At 42.4% G+C, this 26,384-nt stretch overlaps 1 protein-coding gene across 1 annotated transcript in view; it reads left to right on the top strand.

Annotated features, from left to right (window-relative positions):
• si:dkey-97m3.1 (fatty acyl-CoA reductase 1) overlaps nucleotides 1-26,384 on the top strand; it is a 61,633-nt gene that overhangs the window by 19,873 nt on the left and 15,376 nt on the right. The window contains exons 2-3 of the mRNA XM_019278461.2: nucleotides 3,900-4,187; nucleotides 21,467-21,642. Of these exons, the coding sequence (XP_019134006.1) occupies nucleotides 3,900-4,187; nucleotides 21,467-21,642 (464 nt within the window). The remainder of the gene's footprint in view (nucleotides 1-3,899; nucleotides 4,188-21,466; nucleotides 21,643-26,384) is intronic.

Below are 26,384 nucleotides of genomic sequence, written 5' to 3'. Positions count from 1 at the left end.
ACATTAGACTGTATTGGACCTTCGGCACAGGGGTGCAGTGGTTAGCCTCACAGCAAGAAGGTTCATGGTCCGAACTTTTGTTTGTGGACTTGTGAACTTGAATGGTTGTTTGTCTCTTTGTGCCCTGTGATGAACTGGTGACTTGTCCAGGGTGTACCCCACCTCTCGCGGTTACAGAGGATAGATGGATATTAGACTTAAATGTATCTAACGCATGAGCAGCACTGAAGAGCAGACGATCAGACGTTCGCTGCCAGGAATTGTTTGATCGTTCGACCTTCAGAAAGAAAAGATTTGCTGCTCTTGCTCGTCTGCAGTTCAATAAATTGAATATTTTTGGTTTTAAGCCGTGACTCAGACAAAACAACACATTTTAAAAAAACATCACATTTCACTGCCCTAATGAAGTTTTCTGCACCGTTGAATCAATCGGCAGATGAATAAATGATGAAAATAATCATTTAGTTGCAGCTGGAGTTGTCATGGAGCAATGAGGTCTAAATTTTATAATGCGTTTGAGAACAAGGGCACAGACAAGGGTGAGGGGTAATGTATGTATTTATTTATTTATTGAAGGTCATAATATGCGGCTCTTGTTCAGCCTCTGCCGCCTCCCGACTAATCTAAAGATCAGCAAAGACATGGATCATCTGTAGATCTGACGCCAGGGTGCATGTCAAACAAGCCACCTGTAACGACGCCTACCTGTCCAGTCAAAGTGGTCACACTGTTATTTATGCATAACTTTAATTTAACTTTTGGCACTTCCACAGTGGCTTCACTTCCCAGCCACAAAGGGTTGCAGCTTGTTCCAGACACTCTGTGCCTGGTTTATGAACACTAGGAACAGGGTCAGTACCTAAACTAATGACCAGTAGCTGAGTCCTCTGAATATCTGAAGCCACATCAGGCTCAATCTGGTCTCTCTGTCCTAATCAGGACCCTGGAGGACCTGGCCGCCTGCCACTGCTAAAGCAGCAGCCTCCTGGCTCCTGATTTATTGTATTGAGTTGGCCCAAATAAGCAGACACAGTCCATTACACCACCACTATCAGAGCAGCAATTGATCCAATTAGGGTGCCATAGAATGAGGGCCGCTGTACCTCCAGAAACACGGCGAAAACTATTGCAAGAATGACAAAGAGTGCAAGTCTGGGTCACTTTATCTTGTGCAAATGTGTGTCTCTGCGACGTGAAACAGGTGTGTTTGAGTTATTCTTTGTTTTGACGCCGTCTCACTGCGTTGAGATTGTTGTGTAAATGTTGTGGCTAAACAGTCGGCGCTCCCAGCTAATGTTGATTTAGATATGTCGCCATGCAAAGGGTCAACACGACGAGGAACTCCTCTTGCGCACAACTGAGAGAAATCATACACGCTGGGATGACTGGTGATATCCTGAAAACAAGGTTAAAGTGTTCTTGATGTAACTTTTGGGAGCAGATAGGAGATAATCCAGTGCAATATCATCACGTGGTATGATTGTACTTGTACATCCTGAGCTGCTGCGGTTTGAGTTTTTGATTGTGGAGCGATGAGATGGTGATGAGCCATAAGGTCACAGAAGTGTGTTTGTGAGTGTGTTGGCTTCAAAAGGTGACTGAAGGTCTTTTAATAACGGTTTCTTTGCAAGCCTGGACAATTTGGTTGAAATATTTACTACCACTGTTATAAATATGGACAGCTGTACAGCTTGTTATGATTATATTATTTATAACTGGCGAATCAAGTTAACCGCCAAACATAAAGGAAGGTCAACAACACAAGACACAGCAGCCAGCTGATATTACTTACAAGTCCAACAGCCAGAAGCCCAGCTCGGCGTCTGTCTTTCAGCCTTTTATTTCATGAAGCTCTTGCCGCTCACTCTTTTCTTGAGCTTCCTCCATCATCAACGCCCTCTTTGGTGTTTTCGCCTCTGTCATTATGTCCATAGAGGCTGCTGCAGCTCCTGTTCTGGCATGACACCAGCTCCCCATCATCAGCATTTGCCTGCTTCCAAGTGTTTCAAAACACCCGTGGTACAAACACTTAACACTCCCCCCGGTGCTCTGAACTCACAGTCCGGGCAGCCCAGCTAACAAACTGAGCTTACAGCAGCTACAGTTTCACCAAAATCAGTGAAATAGTTGGTGGTGTGTGACTTAGTGCCCTAAAGCGCTACAGACTTCTTGCGGGTGATCATATCCGGAGCACAAAGTTGCATAGTGTGACCATTCACCTGATTTCATGTCAGTGTAGCAACGAAATGATTCAAAATCTGTCATTTTCATGTCAGTGTAGCAACGAAATGATTCAAAATCTGTCATTTTATGGTAGAGAAGTTACAGTGTTGCTGTAACTGATTGATTGAACAGCTCTTTTCATCAACCAATAAGATTAATGACTATTATATGTTCTAATCCATTCATATTTTTGGTCTGCACTGCAATTTGATGTCTTCACACATCATGTTTTTCAACAGCCCAAAGATGATTAATTTACTGTCATAAAAGAAAAGCGGCAAATATTCACATTTAATAAGCTGGAACCGGTAAATGTTTGGCATTTTCTTACTAAATTGCAGAAAAGACTGATCGAGTATTAAATTGTCTGTGAGACGACTAATTATTTTATGTTCAAGCACAATATGTTCAAGTCTGTACAAAACAAATTCCACTTCATCTCGATAAAACTGTATCAAGTTGGTTTCTTTGTGACTAATTGTCCATCATATCTCCTGTGAGCCACATTAGATCCAACAGAGAGTGTAATTGTGTTGTAGTGCTGAAAAGAGAATTTGAAACAGAACCTTAATTTTAGCTATTTTTCATAATTAATTGATTTTTATCATTTATCCAGCATTAATCCAATCAAATTAATCACTGTTTTCAGGCTCTCAGATGTGATGATTTACTGTTTTATATCATTTGTAATTGATTATTATGGGAGATTTTCCTGTTAGTTGCACAAAACAAAGTGCTTGAAATTGTCGCTTTGGTCTCTGGCATCTAGATATTGTCAAAACAATTGATGAATTATTTATTGCAACAAATTTGCAGTTAACTGATTAGTTAATCATCAAAAGTCACTTGTTTCAGTGTCTCAAATGTGAATATTTGCTACATTTTATGGTCTTCTATGATAGTACATTTAATTTAGTTGGGGAAAACAAGCAGTTTAAAGACGCCCTCTTGGACTTGGAAGTAGTTTTTGGGCATCTGTAAACATGTTTATTTCTGCTGTGAAGTTGGATGTTTTAACATGGGGACTTACGGAGACTGCCTCTGTCTATATCCAGCCTCAAGAGGACGTTAGAGGAACTGCAGTTTTTGGCTTCACTTCACAGCCACTTGAACCAGACATGAACTGAAGACGCTGTGGCTCATGGTTGGCATCTTAAGTTTTTGACCTCCCAGAGAAACTTTTCATTTTAGAAAAATAGTGAAATTGCACATCAGAAACTATTAATAATGAAAATGTGTTTGCAGCCTTTGAGTTTCACTTCTCTTAAGCATAGCCTTTACCTGTGGACTCATCACCAGACACAAACAAGCTGATGTCAAATTGCCCCTGAACGTTGCCCTGTCTCCATCCGCCTGTATGAATATTCATCTCATTTGCATATTAGTTGCATGTTTCCTCTGGCAGTTTGAAGGTCAGAACAGAGAGATTATCAGAACACCACGACGCACGTTTTTGGATTTGTTGAAATTGTTTTTCTTTCCAAAATATATCAAACTGAAAGAATTTAAAGTCTGTCCATTTATGCAAAACTAACATTTGGCTTCTCCCTAAACTACTACATTATTTAAGCTCACACACAAGCTTCACAAGTACTTCCCGATACAATATTTAAACTATGTGGCTGCCCAGCCCTCATTTTCACATCCTTCTCCTCTTCTTCTTCCTCCTTCTGCAGGATCTGTCTCAAGGCCCGGACCTTGACGGTTCAGGAGAGCAGATGACGGACGGAGACGCCAGACTGACGGACATCTGCAGTGGCGCAGCGGGCGGCAAAATGGCGACCATCGCTGAATACTACGCTGGCAAGAACGTGCTGATCACGGGGGCCACGGGCTTCATGGGAAAAGTGCTGGTGGAGAAGCTGCTGAGATCCTGCCCCGAGGTCAAAGCCCTCTACCTCCTGGTCAGACCCAAAGCCGGCCAGTCCATGCAGCAGAGGGTCAGCGACATGATGACGTGCAAGGTAAGAGCCACGTGTGCAGAAATGTTTTGACTTTGACTCAAGGTCGAGTACATAACAATGTAAGAGGAGAAAATGAATCCACGCTTGGATTCAAGGTCTGTTTTGGATGAATTTGGTGTTTTGTTCCCAATTGCAAGTTCATTGTTTTTGGTTTACAATGTGTCCGAAAACTGGTGATCATGTCCTTTTGACTGACAGTCAGTTTACCACCATAAAAGACAAAGAAAACCAGCAAATATTTGCATTTAAGAAGCTTTAAACCAGTGAATATTTGGTATTTTTCTAAGAAATTACTTAAGGATTGATCGAATATCAAGTTTTGCTGGTAAATTTTCTGTCAGTGGACCAATCTGTCCATGTCAGTACGATACAACAACAATAAAACTCAATAAATAACAGTATGAAGTTATTCTCTTTGCTACTAAATCTTCTTTTTATGGCACATCTGCAACAACAAAATGTTTTTGACTTTGCTACAGCTGTGATTTGAACCTCTGACTTGGCCTCTCAACAGTCGCCAAAGCTCATGGGTATTGTGGTATTTAACCACCATAGCAAAAGTAATAAAGGGAAAAAAAACATTCAAACTTATGGTTTATAACACAAACCTCTCTTATTGGTCTCTCGTCCAAGAAAGTGTGTTGAGAAGCACTGAGGATTATTTCTTGCCTGTCAACCAAACTGTGCTGGAAATGGTGGAAAATCTGAGCGTAAGGACACGTCACTCTGCCTTATTTTTACATTTTAATACCCTTGTGGCTTTACAATTGGTGCCATCGTTTCTGCATTTTGAACATGTGGAAAATGACAGATTGTAACAGCTAAAACACTCATGAGACACACAGCAGTAATTTAATGATAACAAATCCTCTAACTAACCTTTCCAGCAGCACTCCTGAGCCCATCCAACCAGGCGTCGTTCAGTATGTTTTGACTGTTTTGACTAGTGGGCTGTTGAACCAAATCATCATTCAAATCCCGGTTTGTTCAGGTGACTTTGCGGTTGCAAGTGAATTGACAGAGTAGTAGAAATTTGCCTGTGCTGTTGCCATGGTGAGGTGACACTCAAAAAGAGTCCGAGAGTTCATCTTTGGGTTTCACGGCGTGAGGCGCAAAAGAGTCAGAGAGCGAAATGAAGGAATAATAAAAGGTTAAGTGAACTTGCAGCTACCGCTTTTGAAAATATCCGGTGTGTTTGGGCGCCGGGTAATGAGGAGGTGAGGAAAAGAAGAAGGGACGGACGACGATGAGCGCCGAAGCATCGACACTGGCCGCGTATCGATGTGTTTAGAAGCAGCTGCTGCAGCTTCTGCTGCTCTGCTCGGCTGTTGTTGGCCTCAAACTGTCAGCGCACCTAAAGAAAATCACACTTTTCGCTGTATCCCCCTTTTTTCTGTCTCTGTCTCCCTCTAATAGCGTCTATTTTTACCGCTCCTGTTGAACTTTGGTACTACATTCATTATTCTACTCACAGAGCAGCAGATGATTTTGTTCTTTAATTCGTCTTCACACTTTTCCTCCTAGCCCCCCCCCCCAATCCTTCTGTCAAGGTAAGCATGATGCTTCTGCTATCTGGATTTCACAGAACATCACCATGTAATTAGTTCACTCTGACACAACATGAGCTTTATGAAACTATAAATTGTTGCTTTGTTTTAAATAGCCAGCTGTACACTCGTCTTTCTTTCAGTCTTTTATTTCACCAAGCTCTCGCCAACGACTAAAAGTCAGTCCCAGATTTACTCTTGGCTGGCGGCCTCTTACTCGGTCACTTCTCTCTTCTCAGCTTCCTTCGCTGTCCTCCTCTTTGGTCTCTTTGCCTCTTGTCGTTATGTCCATAGAGACTGCTGAGTGTCCCCAGTTCTCTGAGCTCACAGTCTGGGCAGCCCGGCTAACAAACAGAGCTAACAGCAGCTACAGTCGGCAGCAGTTTACTTTACCGTCCATCAGGAAACACTGTAAATCAGAGAGTTGAGGTGGCGGAGCAGCCAGAGGACATCAGATGGAAACCAGAAAACATTTTCTGAATAAAATATGATCCAGTTTCATCGAGCTGGGTCTGTATTCGTTGCGCTGGGAATCGTCCCAAAGCTCCAACAGAAGAGCGAGATGATAAAAGCTTTTGGATAAACATCCCACACCAGTAGATGATTTTAAAAAGTCCGTAAACCTGACATGGATCAGATGGATAGACATATGTAGAATTGAAAACTCCTGTTGCATATCAGTTAGTAACTATTTAATCCACTTTGTTTTCACAGATACTGACATAAATTATCTGCCGTCAGTGTCTCATTATTTCCCCCTCGATGATTTTCCATTGGATTTGGCATCGCTCTAATAGTGTTCACTATCAGGACACCGCATGATGCTCTGCCAACTCACTCATGCTCGATCCGCATTCAGAACTGATGTCATTAAATTTCCATGACTAGAGCCTCAAGTACCAATTGCTATTCATGCGGGTCCTTAGGTCGGTATTATTCTATTCAGCATCGGGATAATTCATGAAGGAGAACAGTGGTTCTGTCTCTCGAGTAGCCTCTCCTCTCATCCCTTAAGCCAGGCCAGTATCTTTCTTACCACCTGTTGCTAGGTAACGACAAAGAGATCTGTCCCATGGTGTTTTTCAAAGGACGCAATCAGGGGAGCTGCCCCGAGCAAGAGAGGGACAAACCGATAGGAATCTCCTTGTCTGTGCAGTGACTTTGACATTTGAGTCTGTCTGTCTGTGCTTCTTTGATCCAGTGGAAATGTTTAGACGCCTGCAGCTCTTGCCGTGCTGCCAGGCACCGAATGGCATGTCAGGCACTTGATACAAGTAGGCCTGTCGGGTACACGGGGGCCTCTCTCCTGCTCTGTGGCATGCTTTACCTCGCCCACCAGCTGGCCTGTTGTAGCAGTCTTAGGTTCCATCTCTGAGGCTGTGCAGCATCTTTTAGAAATGCAGGTCTGGAGATGGAGAAGAAATGGGGTCAGATGCCGGGTGGAGAGGTGGGAAGTGGAATTTTTTCGGGTAGGAAGAGATCCTGTGGAATTTGCCTACAAGGCAGGATCCTGGATCGAGGGGCGGTTTACTCTGTTCCTGTAAAATGACTATTGGGATATTCGGCGATCGTTGCAGCAGCTATAACACAGATGGCTCTAAACGATGCTGAATTTTGTGTGCTGGCCACATCAGGATTATCTGGAGGCTCTTCAGGACAGCCCAGCCATCAGTTGATTGGCAGAAGACAGAAATTCTCCTGATAATTATTAGTGCTTTTGATTTAAAAACAAAAAACAAATTTAGGATTTGGCTTCCAGTGGTGGTGCAGAATCCTTCAAGTGCCAGAAGAGGCTGCATAACAATTCATTTATAAAGCAAAAAATACCCCAATATCTACTGATTAAAGCCTTTTTAAATATGTAAAGCTGCTGATTATCTGTTTTAAAAATGATATTCAATGTTAAATGTGGGTGTAGTTGACATTATGTAAGGGATATTGCCCCATCCTTGGAGTGATACAGGACCTGGGGCGGTCTTGAGTCTTATTTTACAACTCTATATTATCCTGCTTATTACATGGCTACTTACTCAAAAAATCTATATCATGTGGCAAATTATTAATTCAAAAATGATTTGATGATTGATTTTTAAAATGATTTTCTTGCATCCGCTGTGCAGAAGTAAATATCTTTGGACCATTATAAGACCTCATCTACTGACTAATTAATCGATTTAATAGGGGCGGGAAAAAATATCAATCATTTTTATTTTCAACCCAAGAAAATGGACTTCAGCCCAGATTTCGTTGCTTGAAATTCAGCAGAGTTCCCTAAAAAAGTTCCAGGAAAAGTGCGGTGCATCAAACTCTCTCTCTCTGTCTGAGCAGATACTTTCCACTCTGTTCGGTCTCCTTTCACAACATTCCCACGAGCAAACAAAGCCTGACTGTTTTTACTTTGTATTACTAATGTACTGTCAATGGTTGCCAGTCGTTAAATTTGTGTTTACTCACCATATTTGTTCAAACATGTCGACTAATGGGCTGCAGTGGAGGCGAGAAGATTTACCGAGCAGATGTTCAAAAAATATGAATCATGCACAACACAATCGATTTTTCATTTTTTGCTTCGATACGAGTGTAGAAGTATTTTTTTGAAATCCAGTTGACTCACTGTGTTTTTGTTGCCTTCCTCTTTCACCTCCACACGTTGGCATGATGTCAACACACCCTTGACATGGTCCGCTTAGTCTCAAAGACGAGAGAGAGACGGCCGCTGATTACTGTGTTTGGACACAGACTGACATATGTCACTGCAGTAATAGAAGAGTGTCATGCCTTACATGCCTGAAATATCATGGAGATGTTACTGTTGATGCACAAATAAGCCACGTCTGTGTCTTTTTATATATTCATGCAGGTTAGTGCGACACTGTGTCTTCGTGGAAGTTGAGCAACGTCTCTTTCTTTCCTGCCGGTGCGTCATGTATGTTTCCAGCAGGCTTTACTTTCAACTCCTAAATTATTGATAGTGGTGCATCTTAGAGACACTTGGCTGAGCATGCGGTTCAAGAAAAGTATATGTATGTACACTACAAGCACTTTTGCACTCACTTACCTTCTGATTTTACTTTGCAACAATATAAAGAATGGATGTCGTATTTGCAACGTCATCCATAAGAGCTGTTTTGAAGCCCAATGTGGAGGCTTTGGCTGGCATCATGTTGGCATCTCCTCTTCCGCCTCCTGGCTGAGACGTGCATCATCGGTGGACCTGAGCCGGGCTGAATGACGCCTGGGTGCTCAGACAAACCATCTGTAACAGCACCTACTTGTCGGTATAGCGTCCACACTGTTAATCCTGCCTAACTTTAAGCTTTAGTATAATCTGAACAGGTGAGTTGTATATAAATTCACCCTCAGTACAGTTGTCATGAACAGGGAAATTAGCTACAGAGACCAAAACTGTTTTTTGTACAGGCTGTAAACATGTTTATTTCTGCTGTGAAGTTGGACATTTGAACATGGGGACTTATGGAGACTGACTCACTTCTGGAGCCAGCCTCAAGTGGACGTTTGAGGAACTGCAGTTTTTGGTGCTTCCACATTGGCTTCACAGCCACAGAGGTTGCCGCTTGTTCATAAGTAAACTCTAGATTGAAAACACATCCCTCCTCTCTGCTTGTTGTTAGAGGATGTTTGCAGCAGCCCTCCTGCTCCGTGGTTTCCAGTCGTTTTGCCATTATCACACCCTGATCCAACATGACTACATTGTTCTATTGATTTCCTCTTGTTTGCATCCAGAGCCAGGTGTTCTTTGCAGCGATATAAATATTTAAGATTTATTGATTTCCATTAGCTCTTACAGGCAGCTCTGTGTTTCCACTTGTGGAGCTTGATGAAATTCTTTCCCGAATTCTTAACGGCAACTGCCAAGCGCAGACACACCTGAAGCATTTACCGCTCAATCCTGCAAGCAAGAGCGGACCATTCCTAACATGCACCACCCTCCACCGCCACCATCCAAACATGCATTCAGACTTTTACGAGCTAAATCCTGCAGTTAAGCTCTGCTAAAACAGCAACTTTTTATGCTTGAGAGTAAGTGGGGTAACGCTGTGTTGAGTCAGGGATTCTTAGGAGGAGGTGGCTGTGGCTGCCAGTGTGGCACATTTGCACATTTGCTTTGCTGCTCACGTGTGGTTGGCTGGCATGAAATGCAGCCGGCAAGCAGAATGAGAGACAACCAACAGCCCCGACAACTCCTCCCCGGAGAGAGGGGCAAGGGGGAACCAATGCTTTTGCGTATAATTAGGCCGCAAATTAACTCCAGTTTATGAAACAAATTAGCACATTAAACATTGCTGGTGAAGTCATTAAGGCAGCGCAGACATGCGTAGTGAAGACTTCAGGGGACTGTCGTAGCCCATTGGCTCCACAGCATGTGGAGAGTCTGCCAAGCAGTTTTCCCTCTCTCCACGTCCATATGGCTCCACAGATATCTGTGGCAGGAGGCCCTCGGAGATGTGATGTATTGGTTTTTTGCCACTTTTAGCATGGCGACGGTGTCCTTTTTAAATTAGAGGACTCATACTCATCTATGCCTGTGCATAATATACATGAAATCTTACAGTATTGCCCCTAAAAGCTGTTTCTGTATGACTGATAACTCATTGGTCAAGATACTGAACCCTTTCCAGATTAATCTTTTGGTTTTTCATTCAACAGAATGTCAGAAAATGATGAAAAACATGAAAAATCTGTGTTTCCTAAAGACCAAGGTGACATCCTCAAATGTGTTTTTGTCCACAACCCAAAGATATTCAGTTTACTCTCACAGAGGACTAAAGAAACCAGAAAATATTCTTTTGTTATTGAATCCACTGTAAAAGGAAAACCGCTTGAAGAAAGCAAAGTAAATATAGAAAAATGTTCTGGATCTCAAGGTCCCTCACATCATTATTTAGCCTTTAGTCGGTGGTGTTTGCATGTGGGTGTTATCGATCTAGTCAAAATGAACTTTTGGTCTGAAAAGGGGCCAGAAGGTTGGTCAAGGCTTCGATGTCTGGTGGCAGGACATATGAGAAGCTGGTCTCAATATCAAAGGGGATCACGTTCATCTAGATTACAGCCCATAGTAGCTGAACCGACACAACCCGATACACAAAATCAGAGTGTTTCCACAGGAGTGCACTTGAGACACGTCCGTTCTTGTCAGGAAAGTCAACATTATGGTGAATGGAAGTGGTTCATCTGTGTTTGCCACTGGGACCACGTGTTTCTCTGTGGTTGCTGCAGTGTAAAAAAAAATATTTGATCACAACCTTTTGTGTAATTGTTCTTTTGGCAGCTGCAGCTCCGTATATCTTAGGCTCCTGTTATGTTATTCTTGGCTCTTAAGGCTCTGCTGATTATCTTCATGACCCAAAACGATGAACACAACTAGCAGAACTAAACACTTGAGTTGGACTCTAATCTCAGAAATGAGTACTTGAGACTCTTAACTCTAACCTCTAACTCTCCGGCTCGAAAGCCTGCTAAATTCCCCGAATAATAAAGATTGAAAAGCTGGCATCGGGCAGGCCTTGCAAAACCATGACTACCGTAAATTCTCATAAAATCTGGTATTTAAATAACAGAGTCTGCACAAATAAATAAAGGCCGGTTGGTAATAAAGGCAGGGTAAAAACCCATCGAGTGGGATTGAAATTACTTGTAGCCTCGTAAAAGCTGTCACATTGTAAATTCAGCATAATGTTCATTTTCACAGCATTTTTTTCCCCCAACAGAGTTATGTTCTACTCGGGTCAGTTTATGTTTTGGTCCATCGATTTTCCTTCAGAAACAAATAACAAGCTGAGTTTGACTTAAAAAAACGGTTCGATTTTTATTTTCCTGTTTCATAAAACAAAGAACAAAATCTCTAATAACTGCTGCAATGATTTTCTGCAGATGACAGGCTCTGTTATGTCTGAAACAATAACAATTAAAGAGTTAAAGCAACAGCGGCACACTGGCAATCCTACATTTGGCACCTTTTATCTTCTAAATTATCATTTCTGATGTGTATAAAACTGTAAAAATGCCAATCACACTGTCCTGGAGACCACAATAAATGTCTACAACTGTCTTATTTTGCTTGACTAACAGTAAAAAAAAAGAAAAAAAGCCCAAATATTCAGTTTACAGTGCTACTAAAACAAGTAAAAAGCAACTTTTAAATAATTAATCTTATTATTACACTGAGTAATTTAAGAGTCTGCAGCTGTGACCTCAAGTCAGATATAACCACCAGTTTTTTTGACACACATTGCTGAAAGGAAAACCAAAAGATACACTGACCTATTCACATCATTGTTTTCAGTTCCTGTTTGATTTTAAGATACCGTCAAAGTCAAATTAAAACCTCACGTTAAAGATTACCAGTAAAAGACTTGAGACTTGATTTGGGCTTTTAGCTCTGGCTGGCTGTCTCAGCATGGTACCCTTATTTAACTCCTCTGTTTGGTTTATATTAAGGCTTAAACTTATGCAGAATTAACAGTGTGGCCGCTTTGATTGACAGGTGAGTGCCATTACAGGTGACTTATTTGAGCACCCGGGTCCTCGGGTCCACCCACGATCTACATCTATGCCTATTTTTAGATTAGCCAGGAGGTAGCAGAGGCAGGACTGCCAGGACTTCATAACCACTCTTCAGTAACCTGCGGGTGACGTGACGGATACGCCATCCATGTTTCATACAGTCTATAATTTTCACTTTTCAATCCCACCTAACTCCAAGTGTTATTTAGTGAGCACACACTATAAACCCAGTCTCGTTTCTGTGCGTTTGCTCTTGGAGGGTAATAAAATTCTCCTCGGCTCAGCGTCGGATCACTGTCTTGAAAGACTGGAATGCGATGCCACCGGCATACCGAACGCCGAGCCCACAAACTCTACATTTGCCGTCACTGTAAACCTTATTACTCTGCCCGTATCGATCTTTTCAATTGAGTTGTGTACAATGATATCCCAGAGTCAGACATGAGAAAACCCTGCGTTTCCATCAGTTTGCTGTGATGCTGAGCTGCTCACTGAAACCCTTGATCGCTCCCCTAAGCTCTTAAGAAGCTGTGAGATTCGGGGTAGAATAAAGAGATATATCCAGCAGTTGTGTCTCTTAAATGGACCTCACCGTGACACAAAGCACTGTTTGTAGACTGTGCTTACCTTAAGATAAAACCAGAACACTTGTTCCCTCATGCATATCAAATTGTGTGCTTTAATTGACCTTTTTCCTCCCCACATTAATCAGTTTTCTTGGCATCCAGGAGCCTTCCCAATGCATAAGCACTGCACAGCATTTTAAAAGCTAATGGTATGAAATCAGTGTTTCTAAAATAAGTCAGCAGTTTCACCTCAGACTGAAGGTTTGGAGGAACTTTTGTGTTGAAATGTGAAGCGACACAGGCTGGTTAAATCTGTTTTTATGCCACCGGGACACCGAGACAGGGATAGATGGATGGGAGACGAGTGTAGATGAACCCGTTTTTTCCTTTTTTAATATGCTGACAGCCCCGGGGTTTAGTCATATCTGTCCTTCATCACAGCTTCCCATGAGGCTCTTTCTGTCTTCTTTCTCTCTTGGCTGTATCTTAGTATGAGGCCTTGTCAGCTCAGAAGATGAGAAGGAGAATCTCGCTGGAGTTTTGGGCATTGTTAGTAACTTTTTGGAAAAACCTCTTTTGTCAGTGATCCTGCCCACATCACAGCGTTCGACTTATTTAGACGCCGCATGTCAGGAAATGGGAGGTCATCGCTGAGGGTGCAGCCGTTAATTGCTTCTGTCTGACGGGGTTTGGCGGACCTTTCCGTCGCTACAGTAAATTTTCCGGGCTGTTTGTCTCTGATTGGTTGTATCCAGCTGAGTCAGCTGGATACCAGACTGGTACGGATGTTACAGAGGAGCAAAAATAGGGAGATTTACAGTGGGGTTTTTTTTTGGCAGGGTTGGAGGTTCAATCCCCTGCTCCTCTTGTTCTTGGGCAAGACACTGAACCCCAAATTGCTCCAGGTTGTCAGGCCCAGCATCTTGCATGATACTTTATCTGTCTGTGTGTGAAAGGAATGAGATGAGACGCAATCAAGGAACCATTTAACATTTCAAGTATGGTAATGTCCCAAAAACTACCAGAATACTGTTTGTTTGTCTGATTACTTATGAACTTGAGTGTTTGTTCATTGGTCAAGGTACTGAACTTTTTGTCAATTAATCTTTTCATTGTTTCGTTCGATAAAATGTCAGAAAATGGTGAAAAATATCTAAAAATCAGTGTTTCCCAAAGCCCAAGGTATCTTTTTGTCCACAACCCAAAGATATATTTAGTTTACTGTCGCAGAGGACTAAAGACACCAGAAAATATTCACATTTGAGAATCTGAAATCTAAATTTTTCCTTTAAAACAAAATAGTAGGACTTAAGGTGATTGTCACAATGAGGGTCACAGTGCATCCTTTCCTTACAGTGTCTTTGCGCAGACATTCATAGTCTTATACTTATTTGTCTATATTATGAGTGACAAAGTAGGTCCACAACTAACGATTTATTAGATTAATAGTTTGGTCTATAAAACATTAAAAATGCCAATCACAGTGTCCAATAGACCAAAATAAATGTCTTGTTTTGCTTGACTAACAGTCAAAATATTCAGTTTACAATGATAAATTCTCCAGTTACAGGAGTGACAAGATATTAAGATATTCATTCACAAGTTTGAGTCTGCAGCTGTGACCTTCAGTCTGTCAAGGAGTCATGCTACACCACCTGAAAGTGTGAAGAGCACGGTCATCATTAGCTCCTTTCACACTGTGTCCTGTTGTAACCTCTCCTCACACATGACAGAGTTGACATTTTGCCACCATAAACTTTTCTCTTTTTTTTTGGACAATGTCGAAAAAGAATCTTTCTCTGTGTGTCATTCCTGGGAAGGTCTGAGTGAAGGGGGCTGTGAAAAGAAGCGGAGACCAGTTAAAGGGCAGTTAGTGAGAAGAGAGGCTGTTTGAATGGCTTCTCGGGTTGCCAGGCTGAAAGGAAAGTGCCATTAGTGTTGGGTTTCTGTGAAAGTCCACAGAGCGGCTGCTCCAAGCGCTCTCGATGGAAGATTTATCGCTCACAGGGTCTTTAAAATGGGCAACGCCGAGAAAGAAACACATGTACCGGCCATGTAAACGGATGAAAATCACTCACAGGACTGACTTGTACAGAAAACCTCGGATCCCAGCTTGGTTTGAAACCAGCACACTTGTGTCTGTGGTGATGTTTTTCCCCTCGCAGCGCTGAGGAAATGCAAACTGGTGGACTATTGTGTTCTCGTACAAGGCAGTTTGCTCATTGATGCCCGTGGGTCGGAGAAGGGTGTGATGGTAAATGCGATCGGTGGAAGGCTGGCACAAGAAAAGAGCCTTTTACAAAACAACAGCACGATCCCACAATGCCTTTCTCTGCCTGTGCCCAATAACAAAGAGCGCTCTGAAGCCCACACTCCACGGCCTCAGTCACCCCTCTGACCCTGGTGCTCTTTCTCCCTTCTGGGTCTTTCTGTAATTTAACTTTAGCTTAGAGGTGCTTCAGAAAATATCTTTTTTTGGCTGAGTGTAGCCTGGTAGATCATCTGCTGCTATTTTAGTTGAGTAGTATCGGTCATGGAGTGAGAGTGTGAACTAAAAACATGGGTAACATTTTCAACTTTCAAGTGGGCAGTGAGTGAGTGAGTTGGATCTCATTTTCTTTTGCAGGTACAGCTCTGTGTAATGTGATCGTGGTACCCAAATTGTGGCACTTAAGTTAATTTCCAACCACCAGGAGGTATCCTGAACATGGAGTAACCATAGACGGTATAAAAAATGTACGTTGTATCCGTGATGTCACCTACAGGTTTCTAAAGAGACGCTGTGAAGTCGTCACCACTTTGACAGTCCTGTCTCTGAGGCTAATTTAAAAATTGGCAAAGACGTCGATCGTAAGTGGAGCTGAATTGAAGCCCGGTCGCTCAAACAAGCCACTTGTAACAGCACCTACCTGTCAATCAAAGCATCCATGCTCTTAATCCTGCATAACTTTAAGCCTTAATATCATTTGAACAGATGCGTTTTATATAAATTCACCCTCAGTACAGTTGTCATGAACGGGGAAATTAGCTATAGAGACCAAAACAGTTTTTTGTACCAGGCTGTAAACATGTTTATTTCTGCTGTGAAGTCATTTGAACATGGGGACTTATGGAGACTGACTCACTTCTGGAGCCAGCCTCAAGTGGACGTTTGAGGAACTGCAGTCTTTTGGCACATTTAAAGCCACGGAGGTCGCTAAATTGGTGAAAATCAGCAGTTTGCTTCTTTGGATAAGATGCATACAATGCCAAATTAATTTGAAGGTATGAAGAATTAACAATTTGTTTGTCAGTGTTTTCACACAGTTTGTAAAGTTTGTTTCTAACGCAACAAACCGAGAAGATTTTTAAAGGGAGTCCGGGATTCCTTTCTGTCTGGGTGACAGAGGAGTTTATCGAGGTTACTGTTTACTACATTCGTAAAACCGGACGTGTGTTCTGTCACAAACCTCTGCTCTCTGTGTTGACACTTCAAACTGCATCCCTGCTTCTTTTTTTGTTTTGTGCTGTAATGCAGCCAGCGACAACATAATGTGTCTTTACTGTGAACATGTCAACAGTAACATTTTAAGTGAAGCTGACAACATGTCTGGCTGACAGACAGCTGACAGCACCGTTATGGCGGTGCAGACTATGTATAATTAAAGCCTAATTAATATATAAACTCACTGCAAAAGATGCATTAGCTGCATGTATTCATAACTAACCTGGGATAGCTGGCTGGCATTTGTAATCCTTTCTAATATGAAAGATGTCTCCTCTAAAAAAAAAAAAAAAAATACTTTTTTGTATGTAGGCTATGTTCAGATTACCCTCACCACCTGAAAACTGAAACTATCACAGAGCATCCTCTAGACTTCTGGGAAGATTCAGAGATATTTGTGCTGCAAGGAGCAGCTGTGTTACAGTGTGTGTTCTCACACTGCTGTCACAGAAAACTGGAAGCTGTGTCTGTTGTTGTTGTTGTTGAAGCATTTCATGGTTACCGTCTTGATGGATGTTTGATGCAAACCATGCTGTTCTCCTGTCTTTCACCGGGTTATGTCATACAAAACATTGCAATCACAACGAGAGACAGAAAATAAAGCATTGTTTGGGGTGGAATTTGTGCATTTATTTGATAAGACAGTGAGGGGATGACCAGAGCAAAGGACCACAGACTGAAGTCGAACTGTATTTTCATATTTTTTTTTACTGTGCCGCCTCTTCTCTCATGTCAGTATTAATACTTTTAGGACAATTAAAACCACTTTGTCAAAGGTCCAGCGTGTAGGATTTAGTGGTATCTAGCAGTGAAGTTGCAGATTTCAACCAACTGAATACAGCTCACCCATTCCAAGCCATTCAGAGAAAGTACGGTGGCCATGAAACCCCCCAAAAAAACGCAAGAGGCCCTACTGCATGAGCCGGTGTTTGATTTGTCTGCTCTGGGTTACTGTAGAAAAAATGGCCGAGTGACGTGTACCTGCAGCGTCTGTAGCTTATTAAAAGTAATAATTCTTACTTGTGAATATTATATTCAATATCTAAATCTCACACACTGGACCTTTTTAATGTTAGAGAAAGAATTCGTTCGTGGTAAACATATTGTAGACATTATTGAAACCTTGCAGCAGTGCTGATGAGAGTGAAGTGAGCAGCTGGGAAAGAAATGACTGAAAATGCTCACATGAGTCTGTGTATTAGGAATTTGGCTTTTTTTAATTTAGTTAAACTGAAGTTTTACTTTTTTCTTCTCATCCTTTCTGAGAACGAGGGTCTCTTATTTCTCTTTCCTTCCAGATGTGTTTCCTGTTCCTCGTCTTCCTCTTGTCCTCAGACCATGAGCTGATTTTTCCACTTTTTTTTTTCCCACATTTTCCAAAGTAATGACGTATTTGGAGAATCATTAATCTCTAAGACAGATGCCCACCCTCCTTTTTTAAATAAATACAAAATCAAAAATCGCCATCTGGTGATGGGTTTATGTAGATTGCTTCTATTCCGGATAGAAGAAGGAAAACGGGAGCGGCGTCATCGCTGATTGTAATGGGGTGGATTTGTGACTCTGTGATATTTGGCGTAATTGAGTTTCTATTTTTAATGGAGAGCTGGACTGTGACGCAGTATTTTGTAGAAGGATATATAACTTGATATCACAGATCTCCCGTCTTCTCAATTGTGATTGTAATAACTGTTTGACAGCTACGAGCAGTTTCGTAAGAACACGGCGGGTTGTGGTTTCAGAGTTTCTCCTCTGTGAAAGTAGCTCCTCTTCCTCTTTCTGCTGTTTCTCGTGGTTTGTAACCGTAGCGGTTGCAAAACCTCATGAATGACACTTGCACTAGCAAAGTGATGTGAGGCATTCTTCTTTATTTTTATATAAAACTCCTGTAAAAATCTTTTTGCTATTTTAAAAAAGAGGCTCCTGGTGAGGAGGCTCCTCTTCTTGCTCTGCAGAAGTTTCCTGACGCGTCTCAGACAGGTACGGTGTATGAAGAGGAGGAGAGGAGGTTCACGTTTTGTTGTCAGGGTAAGCCTCCTTGTGTGGTTTTTGTGGATGACTGCTCGCTGCCAGAATCTGGGTGGTTTGTTTTTGTTGCCAGGCTACACACCCTCAGGAGGAAGTTCAGCTGAGGTTATTGCATGACACTTTAACAGATCTGTGAATCATAGAGTAAAGAGGGAACGCTTTGTGCACTAAAACACATCCTGATTTGGGGTTTTTTTTTGGAAGGATTTCTCTGAGAAAGCCGTTTTCTTGCTGCCACTCTCTGCCAGCTGTTGGCTTACAGCAGACACAGGGAAAACACTATTATTTTAGCATTACATAATGATAGCAGGGCTACGCTCTCCTGCAGAAAATACTGCATGCACCCCCTCCTCTCCTCCCTCAGCTGGGAATAGTTGCGGGTTATGACATTACATAGTGTACATCAGGGCTTGTGCCTAATATGGGCAGCAGCGTGGGGTATTCGGCGCTACAAAGCAAAAGATGGATGTGGATACAGAACATGAATATAAACAGCTGTTTGAAGCTGTTTAATTCAACATCTGTCCTCTTCAGCAAGAGTGCAGTGCTGACGCATACACAGAGAGCGAGCATGCACTTTTTTTTTTATCTTCCTCTCACACCGTCTCTTACTATCTGTACAGCTGCCTCATTGCCAGATATTTCAGCCATGTTGGCTGCACACAGAGACACACACACACACACACGCGTGACGCAACACGACATCCGACTGACTTTCTATCTTTTTTTTTTTGGCTCTGCAGGAGGTTTCATGCTCAGCTCGGCGCTCTGCAGGAGGGTGCACCAGGGTGTCAGGAAGGCAGGAAGGCGGTTGTGTGAGACATTAGCTGGTAAATGTAGACAAGAGTTCACTTATCCCCCCCTCCTCCTCCTCCGCCTCCCTATCCTCGCTTCATGCTGGAATGTCGTCTGCAGCCCTCAGCGAAGCATGAAGCAGTGTAAACAGGTGGAATAATATCACACAAGCGGGGCTTTGTGTGGGTGTATCGTGCAGAATATGACGCACGTGTGCTCACACACTTGTCGTCATGAGCCGGACAGTTCTAGGCGAGTATTTTTGACCTGGACGAAGAGCTGAAGGTTTGTCATTTATTGAGATTCAGACATTGGAGCAGCCTAAGCTGGAAGAAATAAGCATTTCTTGCAGCCACGACCTTGCACACAAAGAGGCCTTTCCCCTCAGAATCCACTGAACAGAAGAGCAAATGTTCAGCTTGCATTGTGTATATGTTTGGTTTGTGCAACACTGATAGCCTTATGTGTACAACAGGGAGTGCGTTTCTTCAATGAGGCCTCTCTGACTTGTGTGTATTTGTGTGTGTGCATACTGTGTCGGACATCCATCAGGGGACACGCCTAACTCTGACTCATGGCACTGATAAACAGAAGTCAGCGGGCCGCAGCAGAAACACTTCTTCAGTACTTACATGTGCAACCCAACCCGTCTGTCACACCCTCACAGGGCAGAGCGACACCTCATATACGGTAAAAGCGCAAATATTGACACAGTCATATTTCCTCTTTTTAGTTGAGTAATCAGCCGGATAATGAGCCAGAGTCACCTCTGAAGGAGGTCGGTTATTTATGTATCGTCTTGGCTGTGCAAATCTAAACCAAAAGTGTTTTTAAACTTCTTCAGTTGGACGTCTCTTTCCTGTTTTTCTGTTGAGAGCAAATTTAATCAGAGGGCGCATATCGTGTTTCCGCATTGGTGTGTTCTGTTCTATGTATTCTATATTTGATCTGCCTGATTTATTTAAAAACACGCCTTCAAATCATGGTTATTTTATCTTTTAAAAGTTGCTGCACTGGTGCTCCAGCAAGTTTTAGTTTATCATGATATAAATTTCTCATCTTTCCACCACACACGGCGCTGGGATTTCATTTAATTCATACACCGACGATAAAGGAACTAAGGAGCTAATCACATTCACACACACTGAGCAATTTGTTCAGTATTTAGCCCAGAGACACTGACACGCAGACCCGAGGAGACACCGATCTTCTCATTAGAGAAGCAGACGACCTGCTCCATCTCCTGAGCCTCAGCCGCCTCTGTTGACGGGTATCGTGCTATCAAAAGGACGCACCCCGATCAAGGATTTTATAGAGCTTTCCACCATCAGTTAATGTCTCCATACAGATCATCTTTTGATATGACAAAATGACCAAAATTGAGTTCACATGTCGGTGAAAGATAGTCATTGCCACAGAGGCAGTTGTGAAGTAGGAGGTGGAATCAAGAGGTTGTGTTGTAGGTCTCCATGGGTGGACATGTACCCCCGATAACTGACTATATATTATCCCACCTCTCCGTATGCTGCACCTGGACCAGGCGATCCTCGCTACAGGCATCATTACTTACAAAAAAAATACACATTTCCCAGGGTACACACACACAGGAATGCGTCACCCAACTCACCACAACTCTCTACCATTCACAAAATATGAGCGAAGCGGCTGTTAAAGGTCCAATGTGTAAGATTAACTTTTCAGAATATGGTAAAGATGGACTATAACTTAACTTATAACCAAGCAGGTGTGTGTGTATATATAAGTGGCAAATGGTGCCACAAACCCAAAAGTATAAAGTTAAGAAATGCAGAACCAAAAAGTAAATCTCGCCTCATGTCGAGCGGTTTTACCGTTAAAAGAATGACTTTTAATGTCAGCGCTGACTAATCATCTCGGTACCGCAACCGGTTATTAATAGCTGTCAGCGTGGAGCTGTAGGAGCTGTGTGGTCAGACACGGTGTCCTGTTAGGAGAAGGTCACATTCTCATTACCGTGAAGCGTCTTTGATAAGACACTCAGCAGCACGAGGATCACAGTCGACCGATTTCCGCACGATTTCCCTCCGCATGACATCCATGTTCAGAGTGATGAAGAGGCCACATGATTCAGATCAGAAATAAATCGGGTGATTTTGAAACTTTACACTGACATGTGATGAGGTGATTGTTGCCTGAGGAGGATTAGGCAAAGCAACACATTTGCTGCCCTCGAGCTCTCGTGCAATATGGGCTTAATTATAAGTGACATTTAAGTCATTCGCTCTATTTATTGTCCTGCATTATTTAAACCCTACTTACTCTACCGAACTCTCTCTCTGTTTGTTTGTGTGGCAGCTTTTCGACCGAGTGCGGGAGGACAACCCCGACTTCCACCAGAAGATCATCCCCATCAGCAGCGAGCTGGTGCAGCCGGGCCTCGCCATCAGCCCGGAGGACGTGGAAAAGCTCAGCGGCTGCATCAACATCGTCTTCCACTGCGCTGCCACCATCCGCTTCGACGAGCCACTCAAGTGAGAATCACTCAACCCCCTTTCATCATCTCTTTTACTATCCGTAGTGCTGCCACGGTTTGCAACATGTTAAACCGCGTTGACCTGCAGCTTTTTTGGCACTGAACCTTACTGGGTAGATGTTCCTCCTGAGCAGGAACTTCCTGTTATGAGGCGTCACTCTGAGGCTCACTGCACGGTCTGTGCTGGTTCATTGAGCAAAGAGGATGTTTATTTCAAAGAGACGAGGATGTGGAGAAATCACCCGCTTGTTAAAAGTCACCCAGAGTACAGTGTGACGAACTGCCAAACAATAGTTTGTTCCTTCTTTAATCAGAGCCACAATGTGCTTGTGTGATCCAGATACTAATGAGGCACGTCTGGGCTTTGTTCTCCCAGGTGGAAGCTGTGATCCTGTAATGAAGTAGTGTGGTGGTAGTGATAGGGTCCATGTAGGAGGTGATGCAGATGTTGTTACAAGAGTTTCACCAGTCGGTGAGATTTATTTTTAGACGAGAGCAGTTGTAGAAATTGATTGTTCATAACAAAGGTTCCATATGGCCTGATGACTAACGGTGCGGACCAGGGACTCTGCTGCAGCCTCAGGCTGCTGTGCTGGTTCTTGGTGTTGGGACAGTGCTTTTTTCTTCGATGGATGACGTGCTGATGCCCTGCGAGTTTATTTCTTGAGTTAAAACCAATGTTTCTCAAAAAATGTCAGAGTTTGAGGTACAAATATTGTACTTTTCACTCCACTATGTCAGAGTTTGAGGTACAAATATTGTACTTTTCACTCCACTGAATTTGTCTGAGATTACAGTTTCATACATCCTAATCGTCCAGTGAAAGTCATGTGTCCAAATGTGGTGATTGTCCTGAAGGTTGAAGTCGTCCTTTTATGGGTCGAGGAGATTCTCCTCCGTCTTAAGAAAAATAAACTCTCGGATTAGCTGGAAAATGCAACACAAAGCTGAAAACTGTTTTTCAGAGCTCATGAAAGACTTTTTGCAGATACATGGTTCTCACAGGAGAGTAGACCATGATGCATTACTCCCCGACGGTATATAAAGTAGTTAAAATTAGCTCTACCTTGAACATGTTCAGCAGTAAAATGCAAGATAAACATTAATCCAAAAACATCAGATATCATAAAGCACTGACAAAGCAGAATTTCACTTCAGTGTGTACTTTTCTGATACTTAAAGGTCCAGTGTGTAAGATTTAGGTGACCCCTTTACAGAATGTGGCAAAAATTAGATATGATATTTCTAACTATGTTTCCTTTAATTGATGTTTTTGTTACCTTTTAAAATGAGACTTTGTCTACAGAGGAAGCAGGTCCTCTTCCATAGTCTATGTTTCTACAGTAGCCCAGAATGCAACTAAATACTGGCTCCAGATTGGGCTGAGTTTTGTGGCCACTGTAATTATTCAGTTGGTTGCAATTTGCCCTTAAATCATATATATAAACGGTATAAAGCATGGACGTCGTATCCATGACGTCACCCACAGGTTTCTGAAGAGCCAAAGCAGCATCAGTACAGTTGTCATGAACGGGGAAATTAGCTACAGAGACCAAAACTGTTTTTTGTACCAGGCTCTAAACATGTTTATTTCTGCTGTGAAGTTGGACATTTCAACATAGGGACTTATGGAAACTGACTCACTTCTGGAGCCAGCCTCAAGTGGACGTTTGAGGAACTGCACTTCCGCATCATGGCGGTTGCAGCTTGGGCAAAACATCCCCAGCCTTAATTTAAATGTCCTGCTGCGGGAGTCTTCCCTTCAAAACAGCACAGCTTTTGACTACAGTGAGTTTTTGATTGCGAGCGCTGGTCTGAGGTCAGCACACCATGTTGACACTGAGCCTGACAGACAACAGGGAAAGCCATCTGTTGACACTGTGCTTTAGTTTAAGACCACATACAAACGCGTAAACATGTTCTGCTACCTCTCTTTGTCTGGCAGTGTAAATATCCAAACACTGAATTAGGCCTGATCCTTCATGCGGTACACACACTGCACAAAGTTATGCCTGCTGTAATACGTCTGGGAATCTGCAGGGTTTAATTACAGGAAGATTACACTCTGTTAGATTGATACATAAAATGTGAACATTTACATACTGGGCCTGTGGGAACTTTGGATTTACGACTGCAATATTAAAACCGTGGCTAGGGCGGATTCATAGAGCATTTTTCAAGGTGCATATTAAAGTAAAAGTAAGAGGACGAAGGTAGCACCGGATATTAAGTAAACATTAAAAGCAGGTCTAAGATGGTGAGTTTCAGTCAGTAATGTGGGAAATATTTTCATCAGGAGGAAGAACATACGTCACACTGCTTGTTGCACATCCTGTTTTCATCAAAGCCACATTTTAGGGTGTGAAATCTAACAATAGACGACAGCAGCGAGCTGTTTTTGTCATTCTGATAAACACGCCACACAGACAGGATGTAGAAATAGCAAAATATCTCTTCAGCATGCAGTATGTTAGATTAATTTGATATAAAACATGTTGAGGATTTAGTTGGTTGGTTGGTTCAAGGTGGTGCTGGACCGCTCTGGATGTGTGTTTGGAGGGTGGAGACACCTGTTGGTGTTGAGTGACGGCTCGGTTAGGATGAAGCTGAACTCCACACAGCTTTACATCGATCTGTTACAGCTTCCACATCTCTCTCTGTCCTGCCGTGACCAGCTCTCCTCTCTCCATCTTTGGCCTCCTATCTTCACCCCTTCCCCTCTCTCTCTTTCCTCCACGTCTCCATCATCGCTCACTCGTCATCACTCTTGCGTAGCGACCCTCCGGCCTTGTAAGCAGTGCAGAGGCATGAATCAGACGAGTCGGGCGTCTCTCGTTTTTTTAGACTTGTTCTTTTCGTGCTGACACCTCAGCTGGTCTTCATCCTCTATTCACACTTTACAGGATAACTCCTCCTTATGCAGTTTTGGCTATAATCCCTTTATCTTTAATAACATTGCACTCACTAAGAGGTGGTCGGAGGTTAGCCAAACTTATTTGGAAGGGAAAACAAAGATGAAAAGAGAAATTTGAGCTGCAACTAACAATTATTTTTTTACTATTGATTAATCTTCTTGAACTATTTGAGCTTTAAAATGTCATAAATTTGTACAAAAATCTCCGTCAGCCAAATATTGTGGTTAAATTACTTATCTGGTCCAACAACAGACAGCAAATCGTCTCAGTTTAGGAGCTCGAATCAGGGAATGTTTGGGATAGAAACGATTAATCAGTTATCAAAATAGTTGCTGGTGCTCGATTAACCGACTAATCGTTGCAGCTTTAGATTAAATATCGACTCAGACTGTTGGTTGTTCATGATCATCACGTAGTTTTGTGCAATTTTCTCAATAAGGTTGCAACTAACGATCATTTTTATTATAAACTAATCAATAATTCAACCTGCTGCGCCTCAAAGCTCTCTCGGCCACCATACAGAAATATTAATCTTCTAAAGCCGAAGGCTACACATTCAGATGTCTTTCTTTTTTCTGACCAACAGTTTAAAACCCCCAAAAATATTCAACTGATTATCACAGGAGACAAAAAAAGCAGTAAATTGTCTCAGTTTAGGAAGCTCGGACTGGAAAGTGCTTTTGACGTTGGATTTTTGCTCGAAACAATCGATGATCTAAATAATTTTCTGTCAGCTCTGATGATCAGGCAGTTTCTGGCTGTGTGAAGTCTTTTTAAATCAGCGGCCTTCAAACTTTTTTTCTCTAAAACCTTAAAAGCTGAGCTAACTTCTGACCCAAAGGTCAAAGGTTAAATATATTATGAGCACTTTAAGCAATGAGCCGGGTATCTTTTAAAAAAGAAGTCTTTTTAATTTGTTAATACATCGCCCCTTTTAATATTGCTTATCAGGGTCCAGGTTGCATCCATTTAATTAATTAAAACATCAAGAAATATTGTTTTATATTGCTGCAAAGTGCTGACAAAAATATGATGCAATAATAAATAATTCAAGGCCATATCGTCCCCGCTGATTCTCCTTAATTCTTTCATACTTCCGACAATATAAACAATCTTATCTTAATGAATCCTGCAGAAACTGAGTTGTTTTGTCTTTGTCTTTGTGAGGAAAAACTTGGCAGAGATGAGACATGTCTGAAAAAATACAGCAAAGTTATGTAGTCTGTCTTGTTTTAATATTTCCTAACTTGGTAACTTTCAAGATAACTTTGATCAGTTCTTGGAAACCACTGCTTGATATAAAATGTTAATCAAAGCAGTAACGTTCCCAGATCTCTGTAATTAATCTGATGAAAGATTTGACCCGACGTGTCATAAAGTTGCACTAAATTGATCCTCTGCGGTGTTTCCGTGCAGTCCTTACATCCAAATGATGACTGCAAAAACAGATGGGTGATGAGTCAGCTGCAGGAAGAGGCACAGCGGCACGTCCATCTTTTCTTGACTGTCCTGCTGGCGTGACGCCCTACATATGGTCCCAGAAGGTTGTGGGAAGACGACGTGCCCACACACCGAGCACGTCCTCTAATAACCACCAACACCGCCCGCCCTGCCTCCCCTCCTTGACGCTGCTAACTGTCACCACTTTGCTGATATTTATCTGTTCTGGCTCTGACAATCTGGCGCCACCTGACCGCATCCGATTCGTGCCGGTGGACCCGCCGCCCACCACGCACACAGGCACAAACTGTCCATCTCTCTGTTCATCTTTTTTTTTTTCCTGTCACCTCACGAGCACCACCCACACAAAGCCGGAGAATCACTC

Source organism: Larimichthys crocea, chromosome XX (assembly GCF_000972845.2).
Source record: "Larimichthys crocea isolate SSNF chromosome XX, L_crocea_2.0, whole genome shotgun sequence".
Taxonomy (NCBI): domain Eukaryota; kingdom Metazoa; phylum Chordata; class Actinopteri; family Sciaenidae; genus Larimichthys; species Larimichthys crocea.
Note: the sequence above shows the minus strand (reverse complement) of the source record. Positions and strands in the feature narration are given on the sequence as shown.